We start from the raw sequence: 17,199 nt of genomic DNA on the forward strand, positions 1-17,199 counted from the left end.
TTAAAAAATGTGAAGAGATCTACAGATACAAATATTCATTTATTCTTTTTCTATATAGTTTTTTTCGAAACTTGTTTTCTTATTTATTCATTTAGACGGCCATAAAAATTATTGTCATAAAGATGACCATAAATTGCGATGAAAATTTTAAAGTAATTAAACCCATTCATATATTCTTATTAAATCTTCTCATTTTTAGTGTTAAATAATACTAGCAAAAGAGCAATTTTCAAGCTAAGCTTGTAAAAGTATAAAAAAATGATCGAATGCAATTATTTATTTGTTTTAAATCACTTATCTCTATCCACTTAAATATCCCTAATACTGGTAAACTCTGCATCGTGAGTCGATGACGCCTTCGAATGTTGCGAGCTCAATAAAATGCCAAATTAACACAGCAATTATCGAGATGATCTTTTTTGGAAAGTTGCGCGTTGCCGAAAAAAAAAAAAAACAAGTTGCAAGCGGCTATATATGTATATATGGCCACACACTGTAAAGCGAGACAGGTGCACACAGCCAAGACATACACAAATATGATAACGACAAATGAGCGGTCGCCGTAGATGTGCGTGTGTATTGAGGCCTTCTCTCTCTCTCTATATATATATTTTATAATTAGCCGCGGGTCTCCTCTCTTCAATAAATCAGCGCGCCGCCCAGGCTTAAGACTTAATTAAAAATTTAGTCAAAAACCAATTAGCAACCACGGTGGATTAACATATTTCTAATTATCTGGCGGACACTTTCGGCCGCCTTATACCATTGGACCGACTACTTGCCATATATGAAGCCGACCTGTCGATGACTGTGCGATATATTCGATCATAGCCAGCTTCTTTTTTTTTCGGTTTGCCTTGCCTTAGTACGACGGACGCCTCATTCGAACGGAAGTTACGTTCAGTCAATTAGATCATTGTATTATTTCCAAATTGGTTAATTGCAATGTTGAAAAATTATTAGACGTCTATTCGTAACATTAATTCTTTCGATTAAAGTTTTGAGAAAGTTTATTTTTTGTCTATCATCTTTTTTCTATATATGAAATGTAATCTAAATAAATAAATTAATATAGATATTTAAAAGAGATCTTAAAAAAATAAAGCATGCTTTTTTTATCATATAACACACATTGATTATCTGTATAATATAAAAAAATAAGTTTGTGTATCAAGGATTGAAAAATCGGCGGAACGTAAATACTGAAATCATTTTTATTTCGCTATAATATACCTTCATGGATAAATTATCATCTTACATTTATACAAGGCGCATATAGGTACGTCTAGAAACCGTGCCACATTCGTAACTTCAGTATTTACTTACGAACGATTCCATCTCTTTTCTTCGATTCACATAATCGATACAAGCTAATACTTAATTGCGTATGCTTGCATCACATTTTTTCACGTAGAAAAAATGCAACAAGTCTGAAAGACATCAGGATTAAGTAAATTACAAGTGGTATTTGCCAATGAAAAATCATTGCTTGTTTAGTAATAGCTATGAAAAGAATGTTACACTAATATCCCCAATATAACTTTTGAAAACATATATTTTTGAAATATTGCTTGATGTTTTAAAAAAATGTTTTTGATGTTCGGAGAAATTTTTTTTTATATGAGATTACTTTTAGAGAAAAAGTTTTGACTTTAATAGGTAGGTTTTTTTTTATAATGCTTTCAGACTCGTAATTATTTAAACATACCTCGTTTACATCACTGCATTTTTAGCCGGTCCACATTTAAAACAAATCCTGAAACGAATGTTTGCTAGATCCAGCGCGGTCCAAATCGTTAAACTAATTCTTGAACGCTTGCTCCTCATGATTCCTCCTTCTGAGAGTAATCGAAGCGTCCTGTACACGTGTGTATATACATACGTACACCCATAATTACCGTACGAACGCATATCTATTTACACTATATACACTCATATTTTTTTTGAGATCAAAGCTTAGAGCGTCTTTCGAGACGCCGATATATTCCATCGTTCAGGGAAAAAAATAATATTTTTTTATATTACAAAATTTTTCAAATAGAAATATTCCAACGATATAAATACTTTTGGTTTAATGTTTTTGAAAAAAATTAAGGTATTTATATGTTAATTATCTTTGGAGAGATGACATTTTTGAATTGACGCTAATTGTAATTTCGACTTTCAACACTAAGTGATTGGAATTTTTGGAATTCTCGTAATCTTGAATTTTTAAATTATTAGACTTTGCTTTCTTCAAACTTCTTTATACTTGAAATTTTAATTCTTAAATTTCTCAATCACTAACTTTACCTGCATCTTCACTTTTCCCATTCTTCAATTCGCAGAGTTGTGGTTTTGCAAATTTTTAAGTTACTAGATTTTGGATTTTCGCATTCTTGAATTAATAAACGTTTCTGTCTCTTGTAAATCCTTAATCTTTGGATCCTTCTTGTATTCTCTCACAGATCTTACACCATCGAATTCTTATTTTATGAATAGGTTGCCAAATCTTTAGGCGACTACGTCAAGAATTGATTTTGAATCGCACGTGTATAATATGCCGACACATTATTATTAAGGTCGGTGCCCAGGCGGTCCCATGAACATGGCCGCCGCCGCCGCGGCATGAGTATGCCTAGCCATAGCAGCTGCAATGAAGGGAGGCACTCCTGGGGTACCAGGCGGGCCTACCCCAGAGAACATAAGTCCCGATCCGAAACTGGGATGCAGAAGGGGTCTCGCGGATAGTCTTAGTTTCTCTATTTCCGCTTCCTGAAGCCTCTTCGCCTTGGCTCTTCGATTTTGAAACCAGATCTTCACCTGGAACATAACGGTGTTCACAGAGTGAAGATGATAATGAATAAAGTCGATACCACAATATGAACAGAATTTGCCGCTATATGCTGCTTTTTCACTTTAAATGCAAGTGTGTCAATATATGTTGTTAAAATATTTAACATTTTTGTAACATTGATAGTAAGAAAAATGTAAAATATTTGCAGAGCACTACATATATCACAGTCAACAATATTTCAAAATAGAATACAAGTCAATTTATTCGTTAATAACAAGTTAAATAATTTTGTAATATATTATGACAGTTATCGTAATAATTTTAAAGATTCTAGATATAAATAATTATGTAAAAATTAGTTTTACACGAAAAATAGTTATCCGAAAATTAAAGCAATTTCTGAATAATTTCTTTCCTTTATGTCGTTTAAGTCACTAAGAAAATATCGTCTTGAAAGGTATCGAGTAATGTGAGAATTCATAGATTCTACTATGTGTTGCGTTGTATCAATATCTTTTGCAAACATTATATAAGTGCTATGCTGTAATTAGTTGACGTCGCGTTAAACACTAACCGGATTTATAATTAATAAACAGCATATATCTATCTATACGTGAACGCAATTAATAAAATAAATAATCTAATAATTAACACTCTGAGTAACCTAGAATATATGATAATCGGTAAATAAAAATTCCTGCGCAAAAAAAACATGTTAGCATTTAGCATGTCATTAGACACAAAGTAGTCAGTGAAGAACCTAAACTTCTGGCAAGAAATTATCGAGGTATCGATAAATTCTCGATGTCATAAGACACGCGTTGTAACAGTCGAATTTGTATACAACCGAATCGAATTAACGCTAAATTGCGTTTAATTATTATTTGTACAGCCGTTTACGAATTCCGTAGTTTGCGCAACTGTCACTTTGAATCGACAGCTAATTTACAGTATTTCGCTATAAAAATGTAGGTATAGAAACGAGATGATTCAATATTCGGGTTATGAAATCGTTTTGCGTCTCGATGAAGCTGTTAATAAGCGCACATTTTCTATATAACATGCATAAAAGCTCCAATATATGATAATTAATATATGATAATTATACTCAGATGTGTGTGTTTCCTAGAAAAATATTACTAATATTACTAAATGTTCTAGAAAACTTTTCGATTTTAAGATTGCTTTTGAATTGCTCATTACACAGTACGTGCTCAATTTAACTTTGTATCACATCAAGAAAATTTTGTATCACATTCATTAGAAATTAAAGATTTCGGCTTATAAGTAAAAATAGAATATAATACCGAGTATGATTCATTCATATATTCATTCATAACTTAAAGGATAAGTTTAAAAGATAAGTTTCCCATAAATGCTACTATAGAAATGTATCAACCGTCTGTCAACTTCTCTCTTCATAAAAATCGCTCTGTTCATAAAAATCGCACAATCACGCACGAAGTGATAAATTATTTCATAAGACCATGGAGATGAATGTCGCCGCGAATATCACGATTTGAATTGTAGACATACCTCTTTGTCCGAGGTGAATAATGAGGGGAGAGAGCACAGTCGAAGGAACGGTTTATAGCGGCTTAAGCGACACGAGGAGATGGCGAGGTAATCGTAGCTTATCTAAGCAAATGAATGCGATGTAGCTTCATTTCGACTGATGCATTGTAATGAACGCGTAAAGTGTATCTTAGCACGCTAATAACGTGCGCGATAACAACGTAGTCTGTTACACATATGGCAAAGAAGGATGATAGTCCAAAAAAATACAGAAAGTAATAAATAAGAATATATCTATATAAAAATAATTTGCAATTAATTTTTCTCAGATGTGTGTATAAAAGCATATAAATATTAATTGTTAGACGAAAAATAGCATATTTTTAGCTTTGCTCGTCACTAGCAAACTCGTCACTAAAATATTCAATATTTAATAAAATCAATACCTAATGAATTGCATCGATTTTTATTAATTGTATTCTCGCCAATTGAAGAATGTATTCCGTATTTAATATCAATCGATTTAATATCAATTTGAAATGTGTCAATACATGCGCGCATTGTCTTTTTATTCGATTTATATTGTAATGTATATGTCGGATATATATGTATATACATATGTATATGTAAGAGCAAATATATATTTTTTCGTACGCTTAATATATCTTTATATATATATATATATATATATATATATATATATATATAATTAACTGTACTAAATTAATTTACTTGCGGCACTTTTAGTCTCAAATAAACTTGTATGAAAGTCATGATTGTTAATCTCTTTTTCTTATAGCATACATCTTAAATATATTTCTCTGAAATATCATTATGCGTAAAATAAGACTTCTTCAGGGCCAAAAGAATTAATTGCTTTCATGTCTCACCTGTGTTTCCGTAAGGTGGAGGGACGACGAGAATTCTGCTCTTTCGGCTATCGTCAGGTACTGTTTCTCGCGAAACTTTTTCTCGAGCGATAACAGCTGCTGCGTCGTGAAAGGCGTTCTTGGCTTTCGGTTTGGCTTGTGCTTTCTGAGGGTGCATCTGACCGGACCTGGTCCAGGTCCCGGTAGTCTTAAGTCCCCTGAAACCAAAGGAAAGATGTGTTTAAATAGGCTTCATATATTTATGCAGATAAAGTTTACTTATGCTGTCATTAAATGGAAAAATATCTGTGGAAAAATGTTGACATTCAAATATAAAGGTTTAATACAAAATCATACGATAAAGTAAATATTTAATAATATAAAACAAAATATTTCTCAATCAAGCGGGAGTGGAATTTAATTTACTTTAAAAATGCAATATATAAAGCGAACGTTATTACATGTCTATTTAGTGGAGACATATCTCTGATGCAAGATGTAAAATTTTTATTAGAAAATTACTCAATATTTCTTTCTTCTTTTCTCTCTCATTTGAATCTCGCCCATTTTTAGTTGATTTGAGCCGGTATTTCTGATGTGAAAAAACGAGATGGATTAAAATAACATTACTCTGTCGTATTACTTTGCTATTTATGCATCATTAGAAAGAAAGAGAATGAGAAAAATGATAATAACGACGTCCGCGGATATTCGTATTCGTTTGCTATTAAAATATCGGTCCACCATCTTCGTGCACTTATCGAGTGATAATAAACGTTGAATGTGCAACGTTAGTTGTTAATTTACGACAACGATTAGGTAAAATGCTTTTCATAGGTTTCGCGAGATGAAGCGATTACAGTCTCACGGCACGACGAGGGTCCAAATTAAATCATAAAAAACCGATTGCGCTTGAATGTTCAGAGCAAACAGCGCCTAATTATCATCGACCTATCATCCCAGTCTCATGCATCCGGCATGATTATCATCGATCGTTGATCACCGTCGTTGTTTATGACGCGTGCAATTAACTGATATTGCATAAAATCTTGCCACCTTTTCACGATAATGTAATTATACATCGTCAGCAGTTCGCACATTTTCCTTCGTTTCATTTATACATTTATTTTTAGCTAAAAATAATATATTATTATATCTATAAAGTGAGTATAGCAACAAAGGCTTATCATATATTAATATATTATGCTATCAACATTTTTACGTTAGATTACAATAATTAATATCCAATATGACACACTTTAAAAACCACACACAATTGACCAAACGAACGCTATTGACATGTTAAGAATTACAGTTGCCGATAAATCTTTTTCACGCGCGCGCGCGTTCTGCAATTAGAAATATTATTTCCAATTCCCATAATTCTATTCTCCGACGCATTCGGAATAAGCAACTCATATTATGAGAGTATGAGTAATTGATATCTCGATAGAAGCAAACCTACGTCAGCCAGATGCGCGGTTACATCGCTTGATTTTGCACGGCTGCATGGTGGGCACCGTGTAAAAGTGTTTTCGACATCCAGCTCGACGGAATGATGACGATTTCGCGACGGCGAGGAGGACACGCGTGGATTCCGTGCGCTAATTAACGATCGGTCGTGTACAAAAAAGGCACGGGCCGCCGGCATTGTCGACCTGATCAGTCGAGACATCGGTATTACGTCTTCCATTCGCGTTTGCACCGCTCGTTCCTCGTTTCGCGTGTGCTGCCTGCCGAGAGAGGCAGGCGGGTTTACGCACGTAACCGATCAATATGTTCTCCCTGGAGGCTAATTAATTTCTGCTAATTAAATACTTATTCAGACGGATCAAAGGCAGCAGGATCTGCTCACACCGCTTTCTTCCTTTAAGAGCAACGTATATGGATCGTGACAACATCACACGACGCGATCTTTTACTAAACATTCTGCTAATGGTATTTTATTACCTTTTCTAGTGACACTTTATGTTCATGTTAATGTAAGGGTGTCAGAATTACTGTCGGAGTCGCTGAACTAATTATTAATGCAATTAATTACAATGTTATTTATCTTACCATGAGAAAAAGATTTTTTATTAACATCAAACATATATGGAACAATAATCTCTAACACATAAAATATAATATGAATTCATATATAATCTTCAGTAAATAATATTTTTGGGAAAACACAATCTGAGATATAAAAGTCTTCGAATAAATTTATTCTAAATTTATAAAAATACTTAAAAATTTACAAATGCGACAGCCTGTTCCATTTGCGTCCGCGCGTTTGCGTAAAGTATCCCTAATGTGTGTTTGAGTTTACAAAAGAAAGTACGTAAGAAGATACCCGCAAATCTGCGCGCAGCCAGACAATCTGTCGTTACGTCGACGTCCCTTCCATTCACGCGGTAACATAGCCATTTCATGTCGCTCGCCAAAGTTAGCCACGTAAACGATCAATATGTTCTTCTTGACTGCTAATTAATTTCTGTTAATTACCCGATCGCTGTAACACGCACGCGAATAAGTACGTCGCTATAATGACCGTTGGCTAATAGATGATATATGATTCGCATTCCTTCGACTTTACGTTAAATTTGTCGGATAATAAAATACAACGATAAAGATTGCTTCAAATTGTTGAGATAAAATGTATACCGCGTTCAGCTTAATTAAAAATATACAGATTTTGTATGACTGAACCGCACAGTTGCTATATCAGAATTATAGATTTTAAATTCAGCTATAATATAATGTATAAAATATATAAAATATTGTTTATATGTATTATATGATGTAAAACTTGATTTTTTTTAATTAACAAAAAATACCGGGCCTTTGTTTGGATATAAAAAAATTAACGCGCGATTTTATACAAAATTTCAAAAGATAATTACATCAACGTGCACTACGTTACATTACTTTCGTCAACGGATGCTGGGGTTTTTGGAGGAAAGACAGCGCAGCCAGCAACATCGTTGGAACGACTGAGGCGGGTAATTACGTCCACGGAATGATGAATCGTCCAAAATACTTTGTAGAACATCATTGGACGTGGGGCGGGCGACGTTAATTCATTCTTGCGCGTGCAATCCAGATAAATGCGTACGGGCAGCGACGTTCGAGTTATAAATGATGTTCGTATTCATAATTTTCGAAAGCCGTCGTCCAGCGGCAGGCTCCGGTATTATCAAATTTACGAGAACCCCGCATATCATAATACGATAATCATTGTCAGTGGTAGAGGGCTAGTGAAACTGACTAAATAAATTTTTCCTGTTTAATCATTCAATCCGAGCGAGGGAGATGCGCAATTCTGGAGATGCGAATCGAAAAATGACACAGAAGTGTTACTAAAAACTATTACAATCAATTCTAAATTTCTTTGTAAAATAGAATATATATATATATATATATGAGAATTCTTTGATGCGATTAATTTCAGTGGTCAAAAACTGATTCGCATCGCTTAAAATTTTTTGTTGAAAATACCAAAGACTAAAGACGCGATAATTAGCCGAATTCCTTGTAAGTGAACAATCATCTCGGAGCAAAAGCAACAATGTCGCGACTGCAATAATCGCGAGTGGTACAATATAATGGCGCATACCGAGTTGCTTCGGCTTCCGTTCTGAGTGCCGGTAATTGGTGTCGCGTATCACAGTAGCGGAAAAAAGACGAGGAAGACAAATCGTAGAGAGAAGGCATAGAGGCGAGATCGAGAGACCGAAAAGCGAGTGGTTTGTCGTTATCGTTCGTAAAAAGCTTCGTTCAAGACGTTGCGCAGGAAGCTGAAGCTGCGCTACACTAAATCTAACAGGCCACCTTAACAAGAGCAGTTTTTATCCGGTGCCTCTTGAATGCATTATGGATGTTGTGAGTTATGTATGACTCTATCATGTCGAACTGTTCGCGATCTCGGTTGGCGCGCGGGTTGATCCACCTTCGTCAACTTTCCATTTTCTGTCAGTAACATCTGGAGAATAAGACACTCTTTCTCTCTTTCTTTCGTGTGCGAGAGAGCACAGCGTGTAATGCCCTTATATGTTTTCATCAAAGAGAGAAAAAGAAAGTTTCAATTGTGTTTTCCTCATAATTTTTGTAAAAATCTTCTCATTCTTCAATTGTTGCTTTATATTAAATATTTAAAAATCTGGATTTTGTTGTGGATAGTAAATGATGTAAACGCGATTTATTTAATAATTCTGTTTTGAAAGATAAGAAAGTTTTAGCAGTTATTTTTATTAATTGTACTCTTATTAATTGCGAGAGATTTTTCCAATTATTTTTTCAATATTTTTCCTTTCTCTAATTAACATCCCCATATTGCTTATCGAATATTAAAAGCGTTATTTTTAATTATACTATTTTAGAAGATAAAGTAATACAGACAAGTTGCTCTTATATGTTCATATTAGTTTTATGTTTGTATGTTTTCTCTTTTTCGATGGTTATGTTATGTTATGTTGCCTTATATTAAGTGGGCAATTTCAATTATGCCACTTTTGAAAATGCATAAAGAACTTCACGTTCTGTTTAAAATTTCCTAAGCCTGTTCAATGATTCTCTTTTGTTATATATAATAAAATGTTTATAGTTAATTTTATTACTTTATCAATTATAAAAAAAAGCTTTGCAGATATTATTTACGATAGAAAAGGACTACGAAAGGACTTTTCGAAGATATCTACCTAAGATTATGCAGTCTTTGTCACAGCTATAGTGGCTTATTCTTCGAAGACGATCCTCGTTAAATATCATAGTTGTAAATAACGTCGCGAATCTCGAAGTTACCGCAAGCGAGATTATATCCGCGCGTAATGAGGAATTCACGCTGTTTCCGAGAAAGAAATCTCTAAAACCATTACGAGCTCTCTCGGCGAGCATAAGAGTTGACGCGCGAGTAGCGAAGTTAGGCACGAGGAGCACTCTTGTCTTTTTGCAGTCTCGCGAGTACTCGAATACTCGAGGCAGAGTACTTTGAAGAGAGCCACGATGCAGCTCGTTGCGCAGAAGGTGTCGGTTACACCTTAACGAGGTATTACTTTAATTGTCCATTAGGGATGGATTTTGTCATGTAGTAATGTTCATGAGTCCTTTACTTACATGAGGACACGAGTCTTTGCACTTCAACGTCTTTCTCCATTAAATAGCTTTCTTCCATTCGCTTGGACAAATGATAATAACTGTGGTTAAAAGAATTAATTGCGATTAAGAAATAATTAATACGAGGATTCAAGCATTGTTATGACAATTGATATTACGTTTCGTAAACATCTCGAGATCTTAGACAAATGAATTAATACATCTTGTCATAATTTCGTATTGAACAAATACAACTCAGATATAGTGCATATATTTCTTCAATTCATATATATTTTGATTACAGCGAGATTAGAGCTTTTTCGAACAATTGCTAATTAATAAAAAGAGAAAGAGAGTGAGCAGCCTCGCAATCAGTAATTAATAAATCGCAACTAATTCTCTCATTGAAATTATCGTAAATTATTTATCAATGAAGTATATGTTTCGACAGGTAGCACAATGCGGCGTTTAATTATCACGACTTGGAACCTACGCGGCTACAACTTTCCTTCTTTCGATTTATTAGCCAATTACAATCTATATATCCACCGATCTTGAAACAAGATCTGTATCTGTACGTCTCTGATCATTTTTGTACTTGCCTCAAGACTCACGCTGCAGTTGCTTTCTCCTTCCTTATTAGACATCGAATTTTATCTGCGCGATCAATTTTTCGTTTGCATTGTTATACAGTCATTTCTGCATCACACCGAAGGCGACGAAAAACAGCTCTTGTCGTCGCTTTGTAAACGCTGATCGTGCGTCCTAATAGCCTAGATATACGACGATCGAGTCCGACGCACAATCGTATACCGAACTTTCCGAACCGATCGTACGCGTTTCAGGGAGCCGGTTGCAAGCCGTAGCAGGGACTCGAGTTCCGCGTGACATTTGTGGAATAGAATCAGGAAAGTCAATGTGAGGCCTTAATGACCGAGTTGCAACCCTATCGACGTCAACCAGTAGAAGGAAAATCGCGACTTCGATGGCTGCACGCGTATGTAACTATACTCGATAAGTGAATGATGTTAAAACTCTAATAGTTCTTGGAATCAATGGCCAACGTATATACTCACGGTAATTTCATGTTCAGAGACACTGTTAAATAATATTAGAGAAAGTATTTGACAATATTTTTACTTATAAAAAAATGTGATAAAAAGTAGCATAGAGAAAATATCAGAAAAATAAAGTAATTTCGAGTGATAAAAAATTAGACGACGTAATAATTTGAATAAATGAATAGTTATTAATACAAAGTTAATTAATAATTATATATATAATATTTATATAAATGTTATAACGCATATAATAAAAATGTGTATTCAACATTCGTTCGAAAAAAAAACTTATTCCAAATGAGAATCTATAAGTAAAAAAAAGCACGACGGTTTTGAAATCATTGTTGCTCTTTTATCAATTATTTATTTAAATTAATAACATGGATTAATAATGTATGGATTTCCGCGTAAAAATTCTATTTTAAAGTTATATAATTATGTGAAAATTAAAGATTATAGAATATATATAATTATATATGTCGAATAATCAATGAAAATTATAATCAGTAATTATAATCAGCAATTTAACCAAATTTTAGATTGAATTAATATTGACAAGATTATATAAAATAATAATAAATATATGATAATAATAGGTTCTTAAATATATATATACGATAGCATATGATAATGAATTCAAATATAATATGTGTTATCTATTAAATATTTATTTATTGTATTGTTACACGTGTTAGAATTCTAATATTCTATCATTGATCTTGCGACATTATTCTCATTAAATCTTTCCGCTCGAAAAAAATTATCTGCTAAGGCGAAGATATCTTGTCATGATATTATGCTCGATGCTAATTTTAAAATCTCAAATTTCTTTCAGATTTAAGCTTTAATTGCGTGTGTGATAAAGGTAAACTAGAGTATGAATTTTTTAGCACATAAGACCGATAATATCCGCCTATTCGCGTGACCCATGACATTATCACAGAACATTATGACTCTCTATGCGTGTCATACATTCTCATAAGAGTCTGCATTCTCCATCTAATCACCGACAATGTAATCGTATGGTCTCAAGGTAAAGAAAAGAAAAATATAGCGAAACTACTGCGCGCATTCTTTTCCAAGAATGACATTTTTTAGTCAAGTTTATGTTTCTATTTCAGAGAATATTTCTCTTTGTGTGCAGATGATTATTAAGATATTAAAACATTTTTTAGTTAAGTCTATGTTTTTATTTCAGAGAATATTTCTCTTTATGTGGGGATAATTATTAAGATATTAAAATATAATAAAATAATTTTAATTAAATGACGACAATTGCGATTCAACATATTCATCTATATTTAAAGATATTTGAGAAATATTTGTTTAGGACAAATTTAACGATATAAGTGTCATATAAATCATAATATGAAAATATAAATGTTTCATTTTAACATAACATGAAATTTCACACAATTTAAAATACGACAGCTGATGAATATTTAATTACGAGATGTTTTGATCGTATTGACTTACCGTTTGGACTAGTATGCCCGCCGTGCGGTGTGTAAAGATGTCCATGAGGATTGTGCGGATGTGGGGGTGGGGGTAGCCACGCGAACCCCGCCAGAGAATGTGGAAATCCCGCGGGGTTCCAGCCGGGAGCACCGGGTGCTCCGGCGAGATATGGCGGCCCTTGCGAAGGCCTTTGCACTCCGGGATGAATCGGCTGAGGCACTACCGGACTGGACTTCTCCTCCTTCTCTTGGCCGGCCTCCAGATCCCTCTCCAGCTCGCAATCCGAGTCCATCACGTTCAGATCCTCAGACTGGCCGACGCTTCTTATTTCATGATCCTCGAGATCCAGATGATCCGTCGTTCGGTCTCCTTCCAGCGAACGATTCGCCTCGGAGTCGCTACGATCGTCCAGGATCTCCCGTCTGCTTGCAGGCGATACAGATCTCGGATTGGTGATCCTGTCGAGCCTCTCGTCGTCTTCCTGAATACGCTCCTGTTCTCGCTGGAGCATCGTCTCGCCAATTGCGCTCGGCGAGTTGGTCGTCAGTCGATGATCGTCCCGGTCCTTTGGAATCTCTTGATCTATCCTGATGGGCGAGGACGACTTATCGTGGCTTGTTCTAGAGAAATCCTTCACCGTGAGCATCTCGTGACGAGCGGGCGGGTGATCCTGATCGAGTCTGCTCGGATGATGATGATGATTGCCGAAGCCGGCGAGCCCGTGAGGGCTCAGCCTGGCGAGCAATTCTCTGCTCTGAAGCCTCTGCTGTTCCATCAGCAGCTCTCGATATCTAGTCTCCATCTCGAGGTTCTTCTCCGCGTCCATCCTGTCATCGTTGTCTCGCCTAGCCGCGAAGGCGCCGCCGCCGATGGCACTCTTCTTCGTGCCGCTCAGCAGGGCGTCGACACTGAAACTGATCTTGCCGCTTCGCGGTTTCAGATTCGAGGATGCTGACGTCGGAGTAGCCATGTCGACGTCCTCGCACAGACGATCGTTGCCGGAACCCGGACCCGTTACCACGCCTTCGCCGTTGCTCATGCCGATTTTAACGTACACCGGTTTCTCGAGATTTTACGTCTCGCTAGTCTTGGAATACAACCGCGGAATATCCGCGATTTTATTGCATCTACACTCCGAAGTCATTCGAAGATGCAATTAAAAAGAACGTCCGATTGCTGTCTAAGTTCCATGCTGTAAAGTCCATTCCACCGCAACTTCTAACAGAACTCCGAACAAATAGCGACGCAATTCAAAGTGTCAGCTGATGATCGCTGCATTAGTTTTTTTCTTCACGGATGACAGTTAAAGAACGATGGCTCTGGTGTGTTGACGCGATCGAGTCACGCGGCACTTTCAGACGACGATCAGTTACATCGCGATTCCTGGGCGAATCTCTTCGATACACGCTTCGAAGATGCTCTCTAGATACAGTCCGTCGTCTCAACAAGTCCCATGCTCCGTTATTCTTGGAATCCGCCGCATCGCCGCGGAATGACCCAGCCGACACGAGCGGATTCCCCCATTAAAGTCAGAAGAGTGTTTTTAAGATATCAACATGATGACCCAACTCTTCTTGTCCCTTAACTTTTATATCTTTCGCATCCCGACCGATCTTTAGCCGATAATTCGTATACAGCAACTTTCTTTTCACGATACTTTACGGTCTTTTCTCAGGCAGCGCTTAATGAGGCTGTATACAAACATTTGAATCACTTCTTAAATAAACTATGCAGGATAAAATCTGTGCCGTACAATACTGGTTTTTATTAAAAATGATGTGTCGAATTTTACGTTGACAGTTTCTGTTATCATGATATATTTCTACTGTTTATAAATATCAATAATTATTATAATATTTTTTGTGCACCTATTTCCCGCTAATATTCCAAAAGATATTTTATAGCATTGTATTTTCTTGTTCTAAATTCAGCTTCTTCATGATGTGATATGTACGATACACTTGATGCTCCGTCTATTTCACCAATAGATTATAAATGTCATTCTTTGTGAATAAAGTCATTATTAATCATCGATGAACTAGATCTTTGGAAACGTGGATCTCAAGAAAAATCAAGTGTTAATTTTCAAGGTTAACAGACAGAGAGATCCGTCGGCCGTCGCTGCCATCAACATATTCTTCCGCACATTCGAGGGTATTGAACGCTGGCGACATGTACGCGATCCCGATACCTCCTTCAGCACTCCTGAATTTCTGTCGAAATATTCAAACTCTTCGTACACCGACGACGTCGACGTCGATGATCAGACCTCGCGACGGTTCACCAGGACGGTCAAGCGCGTACTCCAGTTTATGTTGCACGATAGAAGGGATAAGGCGGGAGAGTACCGGTGATCTTCCCGGAAAAGAAACGACGACCGTCAGTGCTGTGGAGTACAAATGTAATCGGGTGTAATCTGTGTAATCTGCCGCGTGGTGACCGCCACTGCCGCGGAAACGGCACTGATTACCAGCTCGGCTGCACTCGCGGCGGAGAGCCCTGCCGGGGCCCATTCTCCCTCTTTCTCATTCTATCTCTCTTGCTCTCTTCATCTCTGTCTCTCTCTCTCCCTTTCTTTTCTCGTTCTCGGTGTCGCGGTGTCGTCGCCGGGTGCGCGCCGCCCCCGCAACGTTTGCAGAACCGGTACAGCGGTCTGGTCTCGACCAATACGTGCGAGCCGACGCACATCTCGGGTGTTTTGCGAGTGGGCGTTCTTCTTGGTTGAACGCGGACCAATAGCGACCAACGAGATGAATCGGAAGCCGAGGGGGTGCCCCTTCTTCTTCCGGTTTGCCAGAGCCGCTAGATGGAGCTGGTTATACACACATCACCCCGAGCTCTCTCTTCGAGGAAAGACCTCTCCAGGTGGTGGGGAACCGAGAACGGTCGATGTGGAACGTGGTGGACGTGGTGGGACGCGACGCACGGGACCGAGCGGAACGTGACGACTCCTAATTGTCTAATTCCCGGGCGCGCAATGCGCGAATTGATTGGCAATACGGGTGCACGTGGCTGTGTGCATGCTGGGCGCATGCTGGGAGAACGGCAACCCTCTCGCGTTTATTCGACGACCGGGTTCGCGCGATACCTCTCGTCTAGCTTTCGTGAGAGCGCGAGTAAAGGCTAATCTAGGATTTACGATAATGGTGATATGCGTGACCTCGACGTCGATCATATTCAACTATCAGCGAGATTGGCGTGCGTGCCGAAACATGTGACTGGAGAATTTAATTTTGACAGTCTAGTCTTTGGTTGACCATACACACACACATTTCTGATGCTATCATAATACAATGGACTAGTAAATATGCAGAGGCAAGGGTTGATTTCGAAAAAATGCGCTGCTCAAGATATATAAATATTTCTCTAATTATTTATCCCCTCAAAGTCGGGTAAACACATTCTAAAATAATCAAATTATAAAATTGACTATTTTCAAGATAAATAGTTAATGTAAGCTTTAATTATGTATTAAAATTTTTTAGATTTTGATGTTTTAGCATGTAAAATCTTTTATACCTTCTGAATATAGATAAATACGTTTACGTTTCTGGGAAATAATTTTAATAATTTTGCTAAGTATGTAATAATTTTCCTCCTGATACGTTATAGCGTTAATTTATTCCTTATTATTGTTCTGTGCATAAATAATTATATAAATGATTAAAAAAATTAATATTTTTTTTTGAAAAAATATTTGTAGAATGCTCCATTTGACAGAAGGGGTGGATTGCTCCAATCCACTTCTTCCTAACATAAACCTAACGTAATCCGTTAACAGAGCCGGCATATTGAATCTCTGGTCCAAAAGAAGGGAGCACACTAATGCAGCGAAGGTGGGGAAGCACCCGCAACACACACACGCGATTCTCGCGAGGAAAGAGGTGTATCAGAAGGCGGGAGAAAGCAGAAAGAGAGAATTGAGCCGTCAAGCATAGGGGTTTTTGCTGTTTGCCAGTTGCGAACAGGGCTAAGAAGGCCTTGGGCAACCCGTACATGTTCTCGTTGTGTCTTATAATGCTCTCTTTATGATGCTCTTCTTCGAGTCGGATGTGACATATTTTACAAACAAACTTTTTATTAAATATTGACATAAGAAGACATTAAAAAAATTAGAAAACAAACTTTTTATTATAAGAAAATTATGCAGAGATTTTTCAATATCAATATAATTATGTTTGAAAGTTTAAAAAGAGATTACATAATTATTTATATATATATATAAGCATATATAAAACACAAGTTTTCTATCTCTGATATTTTTTAAAGATATGTAACATATAGCAAATCGTAATCTGCTCAACAGTAGCTTAAAAGAAACTAATGATTCATTACAAATATCATTTATTGCTCGACGTGAAATTGAAAATGGTGAGAAATTTCAAAGAGAAGTAGATTTATAAATTTCATTGTTCATCGCTCGAATTGCTCTTCTCAGGAATATTGT

General features: G+C 36.5%; 1 protein-coding gene across 1 annotated transcript; it reads right to left on the bottom strand.

Moving 5' to 3' along the window:
- Nucleotides 1-1,177: 1,177 nt before the first annotated feature.
- Msx (homeobox protein Msx) lies at nt 1,178-15,198 on the bottom strand. Its single transcript, XM_083038738.1, has 3 exons — nt 12,771-15,198; nt 5,182-5,378; nt 1,178-2,802 (listed from the first exon to the last, which is right to left on the bottom strand). The coding sequence occupies exons 1-3, from the start codon at nt 13,789-13,791 to the stop codon at nt 2,557-2,559; spliced, it is 1,464 nt and encodes a 487-aa protein (XP_082894864.1). The 5' UTR covers nt 13,792-15,198; the 3' UTR covers nt 1,178-2,556.
- Between the last annotated feature and the right edge of the window lie 2,001 nt (nt 15,199-17,199).

Source organism: Prenolepis imparis, unplaced genomic scaffold, assembly GCF_030444845.1.
Source record: "Prenolepis imparis isolate NDT839.2.m4 unplaced genomic scaffold, iyPreImpa1.0 SCAF_1, whole genome shotgun sequence".
Classification (NCBI taxonomy): domain Eukaryota; kingdom Metazoa; phylum Arthropoda; class Insecta; order Hymenoptera; family Formicidae; genus Prenolepis; species Prenolepis imparis.

What these genes read in the sequence shown, in the direction of transcription:
- Msx (XM_083038738.1), bottom strand. Translation starts at nt 13,791, where the DNA reads ATGAGCAACGGCGAAGGCGTGGTAACGGGTCCGGGTTCCGGCAACGAT. An exon ending in CGGGCATACTAGTCCAAACG is followed by an intron (nt 5,379 to 12,770) that starts GTAAGTCAATAC and finishes CTTTGGTTTCAG; the next exon opens with GGGACTTAAGACTACCGGGA. An exon ending in TCCACCTTACGGAAACACAG is followed by an intron (nt 2,803 to 5,181) that starts GTGAGACATGAA and finishes GTTATGTTCCAG; the next exon opens with GTGAAGATCTGGTTTCAAAA.